The sequence below is a fragment of the Perca fluviatilis genome, chromosome 7 (genome assembly GCF_010015445.1).
Source record: "Perca fluviatilis chromosome 7, GENO_Pfluv_1.0, whole genome shotgun sequence".
Classification (NCBI taxonomy): Eukaryota; Metazoa; Chordata; class Actinopteri; order Perciformes; family Percidae; genus Perca; species Perca fluviatilis.
In genome coordinates, this window is record NC_053118.1 from 31,220,228 (window position 1) to 31,238,259 (window position 18,032).

General features: G+C 39.7%; 1 protein-coding gene across 1 annotated transcript; it reads right to left on the bottom strand.

Moving 5' to 3' along the window:
* Positions 1-2,186: 2,186 nt before the first annotated feature.
* On the bottom strand, positions 2,187-17,582 carry LOC120561970 (neurexophilin-1). The gene is made up of 2 exons (XM_039805331.1): positions 17,220-17,582; positions 2,187-6,830 (listed from the first exon to the last, which is right to left on the bottom strand). The coding sequence occupies exons 1-2, from the start codon at positions 17,298-17,300 to the stop codon at positions 6,024-6,026; spliced, it is 888 nt and encodes a 295-aa protein (XP_039661265.1). The 5' UTR covers positions 17,301-17,582; the 3' UTR covers positions 2,187-6,023.
* Positions 17,583-18,032: the final 450 nt, after the last annotated feature.

Consider the following 18,032-nt stretch of genomic DNA (forward strand, 5'->3'; position numbering starts at 1 on the left):
TTTTTTTTTTTTATTGTTTTGATTCAGCCTTTAGTCCATAAAAGGTCAGAAGATCACAATTTCCCCATATCCCCTGGTGACATATTTAAATATCTTGTTTTGTTCAGCAGATATTACATTTACAACTATAAAACAGAGAAAAGCAGCACATTTTGCATTTGAGAAGCTGGACCCCGAGAATATTTTGAGAACTCTGCTTGATAAATTACTTTTATGTTCATACAACATTTATGGCATGTCCGTCTGTCCTTACTTATCCCCTTTCTCCTTATGTGAATTGAGGGTCTAAGGATAGGGGGGTTGTATGCTGAACAGAGTGTAAAACCATTTGTGATTTTGGACTATATAAATAGTTATGAAACAATTAATCATAGACTTTGTGAATTTGGGATCTTTTAAGTCATTCATTAGGCAAAAATGTTTTTTAGTTTTAAAATGTACTAGTTCCAGGCAGCTTCTCAAATGTGAGAATCTTCTGGATTTCTCAGTTTTATGTCATTACAGATGGAATGGAATATCTTTGTGTTTCAGAATGTTTGTCAGACATAACAAGCAATTATAAGACATCACTTTGGGCTCTGAGAACTTGGAATAGATTAAGCTAATTGATAATAAAAATAGTTGTAAGTTACAGCTCTATAAATAACAATTAATTGATCAGAATACTTGTCTTTAAATTGACTAATATTTTTTGTTTCAGCACTACATTGATATATTGACAAATTATATAATTATACACATTCAAAATCACTGGTTCAGTTGGTGCTTGGGACAATATATATATATATATATATTATATTACAATATATTAGGTTAACTTAACCCCCATTGGAAGGAAACCATTCAGTTACCAATCAAATCCAACACAGTGGGTTGTTGTGGCCTGGTGTTAGACACAAAAAGCTTAAGTTTTACCTTAAAACTGTCATAAATGTATTATATAAAAAAGTGCAAGAGTAGAATATGAAATAGAATATACTGTATGCAACCATACTGCTACTGTATATACTTAAGATGGGTTAAATAACCCAATAGTTATATATAAATATAACACTAACGCTGGGTCAAAACAACCTATTAACTTGGGTTTGATTGGTGACCCAATGGGTGCTGCTGGGTAAAGTTAACATAATATGTTTGTTATATAGTGACCCAATCACTGATGATTTTTAGTGTGTACGAATGCACAAGACAGATTTAACAAGACGCTGTATCTCAAACTGTTGCATTCTTCACTGTTTTTTGCAATTTTGGGATTCTGTAACATCAGCTGAGAATTTATGCTTATTTTTCTGTTACGTTTTTGTAATTTGATAAGAGCGTTTTCTGATACTCCACATGCATGAGTCTCAAAATCCTCAAGGTCCGTTTAAAAAAAAAGGGGGTTTAGCAGCATGATCAAATGTGAAAACAGCTCTTGTCTTCATACAATGTGGTAAAGAGCGGAGATTTGTGCATTTGGTGCTGAAAGCGACCGAGACATCCAGCTGACAGATATTTGAAAGCGGCCTAATTTCTTTCAGATTCATGATGAGCTGAGTAGCATTAGATCATAGATGTGCAAACAGCAAAATGGGAGAATTAGACAGTCGCTGCTGTCAGCCATTATCCAGTGTGGTAAGAATTGACAGCGTTACGATGCTAACATCCATTAGAGCATTATTAGCTGTGCCTCACAGGTGCCCTGCAATTCAGTCTGTGAGACCTTTTATTAAAAGCCTCAGAATATTTTTAATCATCAAAGAAAAATCTCTATGCCAAATGTTATATAAGCAGCGGGACAGAATTAAATAGAGCGTAAACTTAATTTCATGTAGCCACAATTCATTCGATTCATATGGGCTTAATAGTATTGTTCATTTTCCTGCATATTTAGGGGTGAAGTGTTCGTACCTGGTTATGTCTGGGGGGCATTAAGTCTGACTAATGAAATGACTCTATCCTCTGTGGCGTTTTAATCTATTCACTGGGAAAGTAATTGACAAGCCCACAGTATGTGCATTAGGATAGCTCCGGCACCAAAGGACAGCTGTCACTAAAGCAATTAAAATGACAAAGGTTAATTAATTCTCTCCAGTTTTTACCTGATATGAGACATTCACAATGAGTAAGTTTTCATTTCCGGCAGACTAATAGTGTTTTGAAGAGAATAATTTATTTGTGATTTAAAAAATAAAAAACACCAGTCATTGTCTGATAGAGCCTTTAATATGTCAATACCTCACACAAAACTGTGCCCCAGGACAGCTTTCAGCCCAGATTTGAAATGAATTCTGCAGCAGGACATGATTTGAAATGACAATTGCTTGTTGTTTTTTAAACTAAGATACCTATTATATCCTCGCAAAGGAAATGTGATTTGTTTATAAAATAGGCTCGTAAGGATGTTTTACACTTTAAACATTTAATTTGAACAAATGTCTGAGTGAAAAAAAAAAAAGAGGCATTACATTTTCACTGTGGTTGGGGGTCAAGCGGAAGAAAACCAAGATGCAAATAATTACTATGCCAACCACCTCTGACACCACGAGAGCAGAACCCAAGAACTTTCTAATCCACCTAAATGTCAAAGCAACGTTCGCAGCCCTCCCTCCGTGTGAATCTCCACAGGCTGCCAAAAGGCCAGTGGTTAGTCATCTGTTTACTCCTGCAGCTGCTGGGTGTCATTGGGACTCTGAAGGAGAAATCCCATGATTCTCTCTGCCATTTCTGACAGCTCCCGCCCAGACCACATTAATCAGGGATTGTGGGCGAGCTAGGGGATAGACGGCAGGCATGAATGGCTCCGGCCCAGGACAACTGAACCGAGGGAGAAGATCTGGGCCCAAAGATAACTTAGAGACGTCCAAACACTGCCGGGTTGTAATGCTGTCGTTTTCATTCATACACATAAAGCTCGTTAAACGGACAGAGGAAACGGCTAGTTTTTCTTGTTGCTGGGTAAACTGGTGCTTTGAAATTAACATAATTTAAGAAGTGTTGGCTTTAAAGAGGAGTTAAATGAATCCCACTTGTGCAAATTACTCTCTAAGAAAAAAGATGTGCAACTGAATTCAGGTTATTAGATATCTGAGATCGGTTTGAGTTTAATTTCCTATGTTTTAATAATATAACTCTACAATCCACATACCCTCTGTTTAATCATTTGATTGAGTTGTATTGAAGGTACAGTCAGTGATCTGAAAGTTAACAAGATTAGCCCATAGCGCTAAAAGACAAAACATAAAATTAAAACCTGCAGTCACTCCCAAAGTGATTGACAATGATGACGTTTTAATAAAGGGACTAATACCAGACTAAACAACTAAATCTAAGCTTTTTATATTTCCAGATGCTGAAGATTGTTTTAAATCCGTAATGTTATTAATTACAGGAGTAAAACAGCCTGATGTCTGCAAATAATATCAGATTTAAAACGCACAAAACTTGTATTATTTGACGTGTTTGGCAACTTGGCACGAGTGCAACAAGCCGTAAACACTGACAAATTATCACCTCATAAAGTTGAAATGACAAACCGTTAGCTTCTTATTTACCCTTTTAGCAGACACAGAGGAACGTTAGTATTTATTTAGAGTTGTGTTTCTGGCCACCTGGCCAATGGAAGTTAAATATTCACGCTCCTTTGCTTTCTACCAACTCCTGAGGGAAATAACCTGCCTGTTTAGCTGCTAAATGCTCCATTATGTTCGCCAGCTAGTAGCTAACTTTGTCTGTCTGCTGTTTTGTGCTGGGCAGGTGGTGCACAGTGGGTTTATCAGAGGTGTTTCTGTTTAAAAAACAAAACAAAAAAAAACTGCCTGCTGCTTGAAACAGTGCTGATGTGAGCAGTGAGAGTGAATCAAAACCGTGAAGTTGTGGGTCTTAAAAAACAAAACAATAGGCTGAAAGATGTTAGAACGCTCCGCACACTCAGGCGGTAACTTTCTGTGGGTTTGTCACACATTTCAACTTAGACGTGGTAATTTGATCCATTGTTGAAATATTGATTAGTGCAGCTTTAGGTTATATTTGTGAATACATATGTACATTATTTTTAAACAGTACACAACATAGTATGTTGTATTTGCCCTCAGGCGACATCAGTCGGGGAACAGATCCATCTCTCAGTAGCTCTCACACCCAAACACTTTTTTGCCAGACTGTTTACACTTGTAAGATTATGTGCATAATGAGGCAGCATTGTCTCTGCAAAGTGCTGCTTTAATTCGTTAAAGCTGAACAAACTGTCCCTGGCACATTTGGCTAGGGGTGGAGAGATATTAAAGTCACTTTATTGAGATGAAAGAACTGGCCCAAACAGCAATCTGAGACATTAGTCATTCCTTCTTCTCGATGACAGAAACATGCTCTCAATTTACGAGTCAGGTGCTTCCAGTGATTTCTGCCAGCCTTGTTCCTCCACATCATAAATTCCTCTTTATGCTCACTCATCCCACAGGCAGACCCCTATTCTTTGGCCTGCCTTGTCAGAAAATACACCCCATGTTGGCATATTGGATGTCGTCCAGGCTGCCATTAGCAGTTACTGTGTTGCGTATACCATAGCGTACACTGTGAAAGAGCACTGAATTTAAATAGACAGCAGTGATTGCGCCCCTAGGTGCACATTTGTGCTTTTTTACAGGTTTTCAATCGGCACTTTTAATTCATTCTGTCTATTGTGTTGACTCTGCAGAGCTTCCACTTACACTGTGTTCATTTCCTCTAAATGCTTCACGTGGAGCTGGTGGCTCCCAATTTATGTAATGAAGGTTTAATAGCCAATTGGAACATCCAATATCATTAACAGCCAGTGTTAGTCTCATCCAGATTTTTTTTGATAACCAGAGGTGCAAACGTTTGATAGGTTGAATGTGTGATTAGCACCTGCTGTTTAATATATGTCCTGTCTCCTCTGGAGCAAGAAACCCAATTTTACCACATCTCACATTTTAACACACCATTTGTTCTGTGTCAGCCTTTGTTAGATGAACTTCCATGTCTTCTGCTTTTTCTAATATCTAATTTTTTAAACACTTTGACACACCTTTGATCTTGTTTATTTCTCATCATCCAGCACTTTTTATATAAATGATTACTGTGTACAGATAGTTATTTTTGGATACTGCAGGGGCACTTTGGCTCTGATTTTTTTTAAGCAGCAGTGCAGAAAATTATCTTCTATATCTCTGTTTTCTTGTGTGTCTTCTGCAAGTTTTATTTATTTATTGCGACATTTACTTGTTTGCATGTTTGATCTGATTAGAGCTTCCCAATGGTGTCATTTACCGTGTCCTTAAAACTGCTAACACAAAATAGAAATATAAGTACTTTTTTTCTTTATCCCCCGTGACTTGATTAAGATTATTTCTGACTGCTGCAATAACATGAAAATATAGATGGACGTTATTCAGTTGTTTACCATATTTGGTTCATGCATGGACATGGAAGAGATTCCAAGAACAATATCAGAGAGGTATATTCATTCTAGCAATCACACTGCAGACAACAACACTCAAAACATGTTTGCCCTCCAATGCATACTAACAGATTCTTCTTATTTGCGTTGACATTTACGTGTTTGCAATGATTACCACAGACTGATTGGAAATGACAGAAAGCATGATTGAGATGGAAATATACTATCGACATAAACAACTAAATTAGCAGGAGAAAACATTAATAAAATTGTTTTCTGGTCTTTGTGTGGAACCCACAATATTTACATAAATACAATCAGCATATTTTTACGGTTGGCTTGAGAATTTCCTTTCAATGTAAGCAGCTATGCATATAATATGAGGATCGCAAGCCTATAAACGCTTCCCTAAATGCTCTCATACTCGGGGTAGGTCTGTTCATTGGAGCAATATCAGTCTTGCGTCAAAGATATGTTAGCTGTAATAATGCCCGTCAACGTCTCATGTTTGAAGCGTCTTGACTCCATTTTCATTCCAATAATCTGACATCGCTCAGGACCCGACAGCCTGCCTCTGCGTCTTTTTTTCTTTTTTTTTTTTTGTCCTCGTCTGGTTATGTGTTCACCCGGTGGGAAGATACGGGGTGTCACTGTGGTAGTTGTAATCTGGACACACCTTCTGCACCAACTTGTAGTCGGTGCTGTAGAAGGTGATGAAGATGCAGATGACTTTAAAGGGCTTGGAGCACAGCCAGGACACGTGGCTCTGGGTCTGCTCCTGCGGACAGCTCTGCGAGGGGTCGTGGGCACACAGTGAGTTCCTGGTGCCCTTCTCCACTTTCTCGTACTCCACCCTGCAGTTGAACAGCTTGTTGTCCTTGGTCTCCAGAGCTGTCTGCTGCTGCTGCTGCTGCTGCTGCTGGGGATGGTGGTGGAACTGCTGGTGCTGCTGGTGGACCTGGAACTCCACAGCTTTGGTCGGTGGAACCAGTCCCACAGACACGTTGCCCTGACCCGTCGAATTGTGGCGGAAGTAGACGCTGAATGTCCCATTACCGTGATCCACGATTTTACCGGTGATGAGAAGGTTGAGCTTCACCGTCTTGATGTTGGAATGGAAGTCACCCCAACCGAACATCTTCTTGAATTTGCCGGTCTTGACGATGGGCCTCCTTTTTGTCCTGGATCGAGGGTCCCGGGGGTTTGAAATGTTGTAAAGCCAGTTCCACTGCTCCTGTTTAGAGAATGAGTCTGCTTCGTCATAGTTCAGATCCAGAGAGGTGAAGTTCTCTTTGCCATAGAGGGTCTGGGACAGCAGACGGCTGATGGAGACGGCTTTGCTGCTTTCAGTCCAGTAGGTCTTCACTTTGGATTTTGAGCTTTCTCTCAAGTCAGAATTTCCTGAACTTCGTGAATCGGCACTGGTCACCTGGAAGAACAAACAAACAAACAAAAGCATCGTTACTGAAACATTTCAACTTCTAACCAATCAAAAGAGCTCATACTTCCGACAAGGCAGCACAAATTTTGTCAAAATTTACCTCTGAAACCGCATCAAAATACAAACTCTGTCTGGGTATATTAAAGCTTTTTATAGGGATACAATGTGCAAAATTCCCCACTCATGACCACCTGATTATGCCCATTAATATTAAACTGTCCTCCCAAGAAAACTACAGCATCTGTCCTTGTACTTCAGAAAATGCCCCCAAAAAAGCAAGTTACAAAACAGCTGTAGGAACTAGGCTTGTGTGTCGGGAACAAGGGAGGAAGTAGTTTGATGCTAACAGTGGTTATTATATTAACCATGATCATAAAGGTCCCCTAACATTACCAAAGTAGTAATTTTAACTGGCACTGCAGTGTTTTCCAAACTTAACCAAGTAATTGTTGTGCCTAAACCCAACCAAACCTTAACCAAAGCGTTTAGGTTGTAAAGGCACAGATAAACAATATGGTGCTGCTGACAGTGGCGTCAGATCAGAACTTTTTATGTTTCATTCTGGAGGGCATGGACAAACAACATATTCTATTCACAAATGACATTCTGTTGTTGAATTTGGAGGAATAGTTAATTTAAATCTATCAAGTTGGAATAACTCCAAATTTTGCAGGATTGCTACCAGTTGCACATGTTATGTGCATGTGAATTCAAGAGAATTTTAGAGTGGTATTGCAGTTTATCACAAATAGTCCATGCCCCCCAGAATTTGGCGATAAATTATAGGAAAACGATATGGGACATTTTTTCACTGTTATCTAACAATGTTATATAGGCTACCTAATTTGATGAGAAGCAGTCATCAAAATCAATCATCCAAAAAAGTCTAAATATTGGAAAATCATTTCCGGGTGAGGCCTACATATCAAAAGCATTTTTCTGTGATTAAAAAAAATTTGGAATCTCTCTACAAAATTAATTAATCCACAAAATTAAAAGAATGTCGCAGCCTCGGTGGACAAGACCAGTATTTCTTGGAACAATTTCACTCCTTTCACCAAATTAGACTCAGCATGCTCTTCATTTATTTGCCAGATATCCCTGTATGAACGCAAACCCAGCACGCCGCAGCTGTAGCACAGCCATGGAAGCAGCAAACAAAAGAATGGGATCAACGAGATAGATTCTACCCGACTTAAAAAAACTCGGCATGTGTTGCCTGACCAGAGACGTAACAAACCCCGGGTAAATATTGGAGATGTATTTGAAAGATGGAGACAGCTTAGAGCCCAAAAGGACGCGGAGTTGGCTAATTTCCCCCTGAACAGGTAAGCATTAGCTTTAGGCTAATTTATTACGGCTACTAGGGATGGGCATTTTATGTAATTTCAACATGCGTGTACTCACTCATATTGAATTATATAGAGTACTCAAGTTGGTTACTCGCAAAAACAATAGAGACACAGCCAGTAAAGTGATCCTGACTGGTCCTGGCTAACGCCGCCATGCTAACACGCCATGACTGCTAACTTTACCGGAGGACCAAGCTGTTTACAACGTGTTACAAACGTATTCAGCGGCCGTTGCCAACAAACGATGAGTAATTTTAAGCAAAGAAATGGTGGCTGTAAATCTAGAGAGGACTGTGAGTTTGCACTGTTTTCACGGTTGTTGCCGTAATTTTAAGCTGAAGAAGTGTGTCTGTCATGTTATTGCGGTTGTTGCAGTAATTTTAAGCGGAGATAGGGTGGACACGGGTTTTTATGACTGTCAACATAGCCAGCATCTAACATTAGCTGAGTTACTGCTATGCATTGCTGCTATGGAGTTAAAGATGCAGTAGGTAAGTCTTATAAAGCTAACTTTCTGTCATATTTGCTGAAACTGACCCTATGTTCCAGTAGAACTACATGAATTATGTAAAAAAAAAAAAAAAACAACCAGCTCCTCTGGCACCACCTACAGCCTGTAGTGTCATTGGCAAAATTCCACCGCTCCCGGTCGATTTTCTCCAATCAGGGCCACAGGGGGTGGTCTATCTGCCTGTCAATCACTGCTCAGGCACACGCATATAATAGGGTTCTCCCCTCCCCCCTCCCCGCGCAAGAGCTGCAGAAAAGTTTTCCAAAACTCCGTGAATAATGGAGTGGCTTTTCAGAGGTGGCGTGGCTGCAGGATTTTAAAGATCTGAAGAACAATGCAGATGTAGCCACATTTCCTCTCAACAGGTAACATAATTACCATGAATGATTTATCTTTCACTTGGTTATTAGTAGTCAAAAGTCCACAAAGCTACGTTGGTGAGGATAATAGTAACGTTAGCACAGTGGTCGGTCTGATATGATGCTGAAATGGCTAACGGTAGCCTGCTAGTTAGCATCGTTTTACTGTTGGTGAGTAAAGTTAACGTTGTTTTAGTGTTTAGTTATTGAACATGTTGTCTAACATGCCGGCAGTTCTGTCAAACTCCGTTGTGTGGGAGGGGCTTAGGAGACGGTTTGGGCTGCAGCAGAAAGGGGGGAGGGACTGAGAAGTTGTCGTTGGCAAAGTCCTGGATCTTCACAATCTTACCTACAGCAGCTTTAAAGTGCGTTCCATTTACCTCGGAACTCGGAAGCTGGGAATGACATCACACCCGAGTTTAATGTGTTACATTTACAAGTTGGATTTTCGTTTTTTTCATTAGCTCTAGCCAGGTTAGCCATTGTTAGCAATGCCAGTTTATAACAACGCATTACGCCGTTTTTAGTGCATACAAACCGCGTAGCAACATGTCCACAGATATAACTTGGACAGGACTGTGTGTATGACTGATTCAGTGAGACACAAATAACATAGAAGTGCTTATAACTGTATGTTACTACAGCTTTCACAACTGTTTATTCACGGAGCAGCCATGTTGGATTTTTAGCTCTAGGTTACTCGGTGGTTGCCTGAGTTTCGAGATCGGAAATCCGAGGTCAGGGGGCGTGTTTCCGACTTTGACCTCGAAAAATCCGAGTTCCGAGTATAAATGCACTATAGCATCTAGCAACATTGTTGGATGCTGCGTTCTCAACCTGGCAACCTCCGCGAACATCGAGTCTGGGGAGAAGGGGCCGGGGGAGACTAATGTCTCCACTATTTTGAATTTGGACTGCCGTAACTATTTTAAACGCTAGCTTTCAGTATTATTATATCACATTGGACCTTTAACCTTACGTAATCCAGGTCTTTAAGAATTGTCCAATTTCAACGTTCTGTCTGACATTAGTGTTGGGTAGACACATGTATGCTAACTGAGTGCTTTGTAGTTGAAATCTGTTGACATGTTTGTGGGATATCCTGCTAACTAACAAACAGACACACAGGACCAAAAGGAATCTGCTTTGCAGCAGTAAGAAGACACCAACAAGCTTTATCCATCCACAAACATGTCAGCACCTCTTACAAACGGTGTTAATGCTGTAACCAACTCTTACAGTGTGTGAAAGAGCTTGTGACGGTTCGTCCTGATCAAGATTAAGGGTATTCCTGCCATATCGAGATGAATGAAGCACATCTTTGGTTCAGACGTGATGCAACAGCAGACTATTACCTGCTGAATATGGCCTGAATGGATGATTGATGATTCATTCTGTGTCTCTCCTCTAACAATCACACAGATGAGAGAGCGAAGATTCCCCGTGCACCCCACTGAGGCCCGTGACAGTTATGTCCAAACCCCAGCCTACGAACGTGACAGCAGATCTATCTGGTCGAAGCGTTTACATTTTGTACCTTCACCCTGCGATCGATACTCTGAAAATAAGGCCTTCTCTCATTCAGAAAGTTCACTGAATGACATTGTGGTACTGTAGGCCAGAGTGTGTATGTGGAGCTCTCACTCTGTAAACTGTTGCAGGAGTTGTGATCTTTCTCTGAAGTATGCGTTCATTTTAATGCACTTGGCTTCAGAGTGGAGGAGTTTGAAAAGATGGCCTCCAGTTGTTTTTGAAGAGGCCTCGATGATGGATGACCTGATGTGAATGAACCGTTAGTGGCATTGTGGAGACTTTGGCTTAGTAGCTGTAAAGTCTCTCTACCTCGCTGAATAGAGCAACATAACCTGAACATTTTTAATATATGTTAAGTGGAGTCTTGTCTAAGCCTTTCAAACCCAGAAAATGTTTGGAGATAGACAATCTTTGCAGACGGTTGGTTTTATAAGAGAAAAAAGAAAGCTGCAGGATCTTCAGTGCAAAATGATTGTCATGACAAGATAAAGAGAAATGTTAATTTCAGCAGTTTCGTTGCGCAGTGGGGCAGTTAAGCTGTATTAATGAAGACCTCCTTTTGTCTTCCATTGCTGGAAACAAAAGTCTGTCATGTTGGCCTCACTGGTGATATATTGTAAAAAGATAAAGTGAGTGTGAGGATGAGGGTGGCTTCCTGTTCAGGATTTATTGGCACCATTATAGTCAAACATAAAGCTCCTAAGGATGTAAAAGTTCAGTGAAACCGTATCAGCCAACCAGTTATAAAGTCGATTATGACATTACTTATTCCTGGGTTTAATAGTATTTCAGGTTTCAGCTTGTTTCAGTTGTTTATGTTCATTCTAAAAGTGAAAATGGTACAAATAAAGGCATTTTATGGGATAATAAAGCAGCTTATTTAATATAATGGTGTATATAAAAATATATAATTTTTGGCATTTTTAGGCCTTTATTTGCCAGGGCAGCTTAGACTTGAAAGGGGGGAGAGAGGGGGAAAGACAGTCTCCAATGATCAAATTAAATATCATTTTCGTAGTGTAGTAATTACTGACGATTCTCAGTAACTGGGTTTCAGTCTCAGTGGAGTCCTGAAACCAGATCAAGGGATATTAGGAAACTGCTTTGAGCTGGTTTAAGTGACTGTCAGGCTAATTTGTGTGTGTGTGCGTATGTGCGTGTGTGTGACATTTTAAGGTGCACCAGCATTTTCTGCGACATCATGTTGTGAATAATTTTGTAAGAGGAGGTGTCACTGGAATTTTTTGGGAGGGGATTTCTTCACTAGATTATCTGAAGTGCGTGCCAAGTCATCATCAGACCGAGGACCTTGTTGTTGTCAGGAACTCGTTCTGTTGTTGCCGGCGTTGTGTATGGTCCCCAAACTGTGACATGCAATTAGCTTTCATCTAAAGCACCTGACAGTCTCTGGATTAGAGCACTCAGAGGCACATTCACAGAGACCCCACTTCACGGATTAGAGCCCAACCTGTAATCCAGCCCGGGGAGATTAGGCAGATCAGAGGCAGTCCTGACTAAAGCAACGTTTATATCCAGAACACCCCGAATGACTGCACCAACACTCGGAGGGCCAAGATTTACGTCTTTGCCCGCTTCAAAAACATGCAAACCAGGCACAAAGTGTGTGTGTGTAGGTGTAGGTGTTGGGTGCATGAATGTGCCTGAAAGAGATACTGCAGAGAGAAAAGAGGGAAACTGCTGTTTTGAAAAAGGACAGGAGAAAAACAAACATGGCAGCGTAAAGGTCAACAGTCACACCTTGATAACTTTGGGTTTAATATTGGTTTGTAAATATTGTTTTTTCTTAAATATCAAACTATCGTCCACTGCTAAAAGTGAGATTTATTTTGCACTTTATTGGCTTTATTCAACTGATCTAATTTGTATTCATTGGGGGGGGGGGATGCTGCTTTTATTTGTGATAGTAACTCAAATATCTTTGGGTTTTGGACTGTGGGTTGGACAAAACAAGTAACTTGAAGATGTCAACTTGAACTTTAAGACATTTAAATGTACATTTTCTGCCGTTTTAAAGACCAAACAGTTGATCTATTAATCAAAGAAATAATTAGCAGATTATAATATATATATATATAGATTTATATATATATATATATATATATATATATACATATACATAATCAATACTAAAAGAAATCGGTAGTTGCAGCCCTAAAATAGACATAAACACACCCAGGTAGTAAATCTACTCTCTGAGTGAACCAATCGGAGCATAGCTGGATAACATTGTTTGCTACTCCATAAGGGGACAATGTATGGCAATATTTACAATAAAAAAACAGCACTTTGTAATTACTGATTATGATAAGGGCCATAAACTTTATTATTACAAAGATGTAGAAAAGATTTAGAAAACAAAATATACATGAACGTGTTGATTCTACTTCATCACAATACAATCTGTTAAAACAATCTATGAATCAAACAATTCTCTTTCATAGAAAACTACTACATAGAAACAATACCAACAGATATTTACGGACAACCATTGGTTTCATATTCTTTACATTTTGAAAAGCTATCATCAGACTCTTAAAGGATAAATCAGGTGATATTCTGTATTTGTTTATGGTCACCAAATCCCATGAGAAGACTCAAACCAACAATGAATTCATCCCACCAACTTATTTGTGTATTCAAAGCCTTCTTCTTCCTCTGTTTCATAGAGCTCCACTGTTGTCCAAAAACTATTAAAAACACATCAATGAGCCACACTGTCGCACTGGGTGACATGTTCCTTCATTACCATGAACACACTGTTTATGTTGACTCAATCCCACACACACCTTCCTTCTGCTGTACATAAATACTCACTAAAACCCAATGTGGATTCATTCGCGCTAAAACTAGTCCTTAACAAATGCACTATTTAATCCTGTTTGAGTAACATTTGCGAAAAACTGCAATGCCCAGCTTGTTATAAGAGAGCCTTTAAAAAAAAAAAAATTAAACTAAATATTTGTGACCTGTTGATAAATTGGAACTGATGGTGATGCTGAGAGCCACAGACAGGGTAGGGAAGTTGTAAAAGAGATTGCGAGACGGACTAACACGTTGCTGATTGACTGAACAAAAATATAGAATTTTGTCAGCGTTATTCTTTATAACTTGCTTGAGCAACTTTCAAGAATCCGCTTTAAGGGAAACATTTGGCTGCCCTCTGAAAATCTAAAACTGTATATAGCCTGCTTTTATAGCCTTTCTGCATGAAGACAAAAAAACATGTTAAAGCTAGAACGAGCTAAAATGTGAAAACACACTGATCTTTTAAAGACCTGCTGATGGTTAATTTGTGTTTCACAGAAGTAAAATTATTGCCAGGTCAAAGCTTTAAAGATATTGGTTGTCATTAGCTTTAAAGGTGTTTTGCGCTTCCTTACAGTTGCATACATCCCTGTGTGTATGTGACTGTATGGAAGTGCAAAGAGACAGATGAAAGAATGGTTAAAAATCGAAGGAGCAGAGGGTAAGGTATCCAGATTTATTTGATTTAGCTCCTCCCATTCTAGCTATTTCCCATAATTCAAACAAAAGCATCTTTAAACCACCTCTCCGGTAAATGTCTTTCAAATGTATCATAAAAATCTGTGGATTGCCCCTTTTTTATACAAAAAAAAATACAGTAACAGAAAGTCATATCAGTCAAATGCAGCAGTGTAAAAAATTCAATTTGCAATATATATTTAATAAAGTATTCGCATTGAAAGACATTCAAACGTATCTCACAATCGTATTTAGAGGCTTTCATTTCATGGCGGAGTTATTCCAACTTTTCGACCTGTAGGTTGTTATGCAGGAGCCCCCCAAAACCCCATTTAACTGTCTGTTGTTATTATTCCCTGGCTCGGTGTATGAGGCAGAATCCCTCAACAAGATAGCACAAACAGCATCGGTATGCAGAAGTCCTTTACGAAACGACTCTCGAGATTGCCAGATGCAGCATATAGGCAGGCTGTTGGACAAACCTAAATGCTATCTACTCTTGGCGAGGCTGTGATAAGGCGCAGGCGTCCACTCTTTGAAACAGGAAGATAAACAACCCCGGCTTCCCTCGGGAGCTCGGAGGATATTCTATGGGCTGGACCCCCGAGCAGCCAACAAATTCCACCTTTAATAGAACCATCGGAGGAGCCGGATGGCTCTGCGGTGGGCTGTACACAAAACCTTGCAAGGAAGAATGAAAGTGTGTGTCAGTTTTCATTTACCTGAATGCTTCGGCTGCTGTGACTGCCGTGTGGGGATTTGTGAGTGCGACAGTTCTAGTTTAACAGAGGACCGGGCTGATAACAGATTTGCGTTGCCACTTTGCAATCTTGATTGGATGGTGTGTGTTCAGCTTTCGACTTTTAGAAATTAATAGTTGTTTTTTTAATGTTTTTTGTGCTTGAATACCACACTGCAAAAGTTTTGCGGATGTATTTACTTCTTTCAAATTTACAGTATTTAACCGATGCTCCTATCCAGAGAGGCTTAAAGCGTGAGCAGCTATTATGGGTACGTTTGGCTCAGGGACACGTGGCTGTTGTGGGATCAAACCTGTGACCTTTCGGGTACGAGATAGTCACTCTAACGTCTCGCTCCACCTCCCAGCAAAAGCATATTTTAATCTAATTAATGTCCTTCTTATGCCATGAATCACAATTCCTTCCACCACAACACTCATGTTCAAGAAGAAAAACCAAATATATTGGTTTATAAAATATCAGCTCCAAGTCTGTGTTTGAATGTTCCTCTAGACAGGAAGGTAGTTTTAGAATCCTTAGCGTGCTGATGCCGTCTTTTAGAGTACTATCCAACTGCGCACTTGGGATATGATTGTCGTCATAGTCATTTACAGTGAATTTAACTTGTCTCGCCTTGTGAGGTCTCCCCGTAGCTGAGCTGATGGATGAACTAAGGGCATTTGACGCCCACTGAGAGTTTAGGTTCATACTCTCCCAGTGATATCAAAGTGTTACCTGAGGGGGGTCAGAGATGATGACAAATCACACAGTGTGTCAAGACATCACAGGCAGCTGTGGATGGAGCCGAGTCCTATCGCTGCAGCACCGCTCTGAGAGGCCAGGGCACAATTATTACCATGACTTCTGAGGAGGATAAATACTATACGCGGACAGACTGCAGGATATTAGAGCGGGGGCAGTTTGAAGACCAAAAAGAAGGAGGAGGAGGATGAGGAGGTAGGGGGGGAAAGTAAAAAAAAAAAAAACTAGCCACCAGTTTTTCAACTTACCCAGAGGAAAAATGCATAATCATATTATTTCACACACGACTTGGTTCAAAGGCGGCCAAAATAAGTTTGTGAGGTTCCCATGGGTCTGTCAATCTGTTGAAGGAGCTGCAGGCGAAAGCTTAGGATGCAACGAGTACGAAACAATTATGATCATCCCATTAAAGCATAGCGAAGCAATTTGGCAGCCCAGTCTGGAAAAAAATAAATAAAAAACACTCCCCATCAAGTGATGCTATGAGATCAGCTCACACTACCATGATGCTATTGTACACATACCTCACATACTTGATAATTGTTTGTCTTTATATTGTGACAATAAGGGAATCCATGTTAGTTAATGTTATTGCTCCTGAAATCAAAGAATTCTTGTTGTTCCTTAAAAGCAGGAAGGCTCCGTAAAGTAAAAAAAAGAAAAAAGGGGGAGGAAATGATTAGTGTGCTTAGTCAGCTGTGAAATTGAGTTTATGGTTTTCAAGACGGTGAATTCAATTCGATAATGGGTATTAAGTTGTAGAGAATAATTAATAGTAATTGACTTCTTTCCATCACTATGCAAATTAAACACAGATAACACCACGGGAGCTTTTTAAGGCCAGTCAAGTTTGTAAGGATTAAGTTTATGGAATTTTTCTTGGAGAGAGGAGTGGCTCCTGTTCTGCTTTGATTGCTTTGTTGACAGATTTATCAGTGGGTGAGGGGTTACTGTCTTTTGGAGGATTAAAGGAATTGGGTTGTCACAAACTGTCAAGACATTGAGTTAAGAGCATTCTGGTACGTTTGTCATAATGGGCTCAGGCGGTTCTTCGCCGTACTGTCAAATATAAATTCTTATTAAAGTGTGTCTGTAAATGGGAGAGAGGAGGGGAAGATGCAAAGGAGGTATTGAATGGATAGTGCCGAGAGAGAAATATCTAGCGGGATTGTGTGTGGGTAGATTTGTCATGATGCATGATTTGGATTTGGGAAGCTTGTGTTCACACTGGCATTGTCAAATCATTGAGCAAATAAAATCTGTCATTACAGGATTCAAATTTAAAGAAAACAATTTCAAAACGTGGCTTTAATCTACTATAACACAAGGAAAATTAGTCTGAAATCAACCAAATGACATTTTGCATTACATTTTCTAGACTTTCACATTATCAGATTGCGCCGGACATCTTGCACAAATAAATTCTAACTAAAATTTGGCGTGTGAGGTTGTCCTTGCACTAACCTGAAACTCACTCATCAAAATGTCTGTTTGCGCACATTCCTCAATATCCCTGCTACCAGACAAGTGCAGACCTTAATCACAGGCACTGTAGAGATATACAATTTGAAGAAAAAAAAGGCCAAATCAAAAAAAACAACAACCATTTAACTCACCAGAGAGACGACTGACAGCAGCAGAGCGGCAGCCCACAGATATGTGGTCTTCATACCTCTTTGTGGAGCGTCCCCCCTCATGTCAAACTGTCCCTGATCTTTCTTCTCAGCCGCAACAAAAAAAATCTCCCTCTGACTGAGCCGGGATCAGCTGCCGAACTTGTAGGAGAAATATAGAGTGAGGAAAGGTGGTCCTAAGGCGAGAGAGCAGAGATGAATCGTCTCGGGCTCATTCAGGAGGGTCAGATGTCTGCCGTTAAAACGCTTCAAGTGTCTGATGGGCTGATTTTTGATGCAAGGTTTGGAGGCGCTGTGACGACAACCGATGTGTTTGTACATCTGAGTGTCAGTGTGGAGGGAGGTTTTATATAGTGCGCTTTGAGGTTCAGAGAGAGAGAGAGAGAGAGAGAGAAAGATTGGGTGGAGGGATGGGGAGACAAATGGAGTGAGTGAGGAAGGGGGAGGGAGAGAAAAGACATGGGGAGAAGAGAAGGAGGTTCACATTATTGACTTTTGAAAAGCAACTTTTCTTTTAACATCGTCAGGGACTGACCTCTAGTGGCTGGCAGCTGCAGTGGCTATATATATATATATATATATATATATATATATTCAAATTAGGTTTATTATGAAAATCAGTTTTGTTTTTGTCACGCAAACAAAAAATAAACTATTAAACCTAAACTACAACTAATAAATATTAAATTAATAAAATAAGTAATTATTATTATTATTATTAAGAATGTTGAATACTGTCAAAGACATCTCTATTGTAGAGGACTAAAGCGATTTTATTTTCGCAATTTCTTAAAG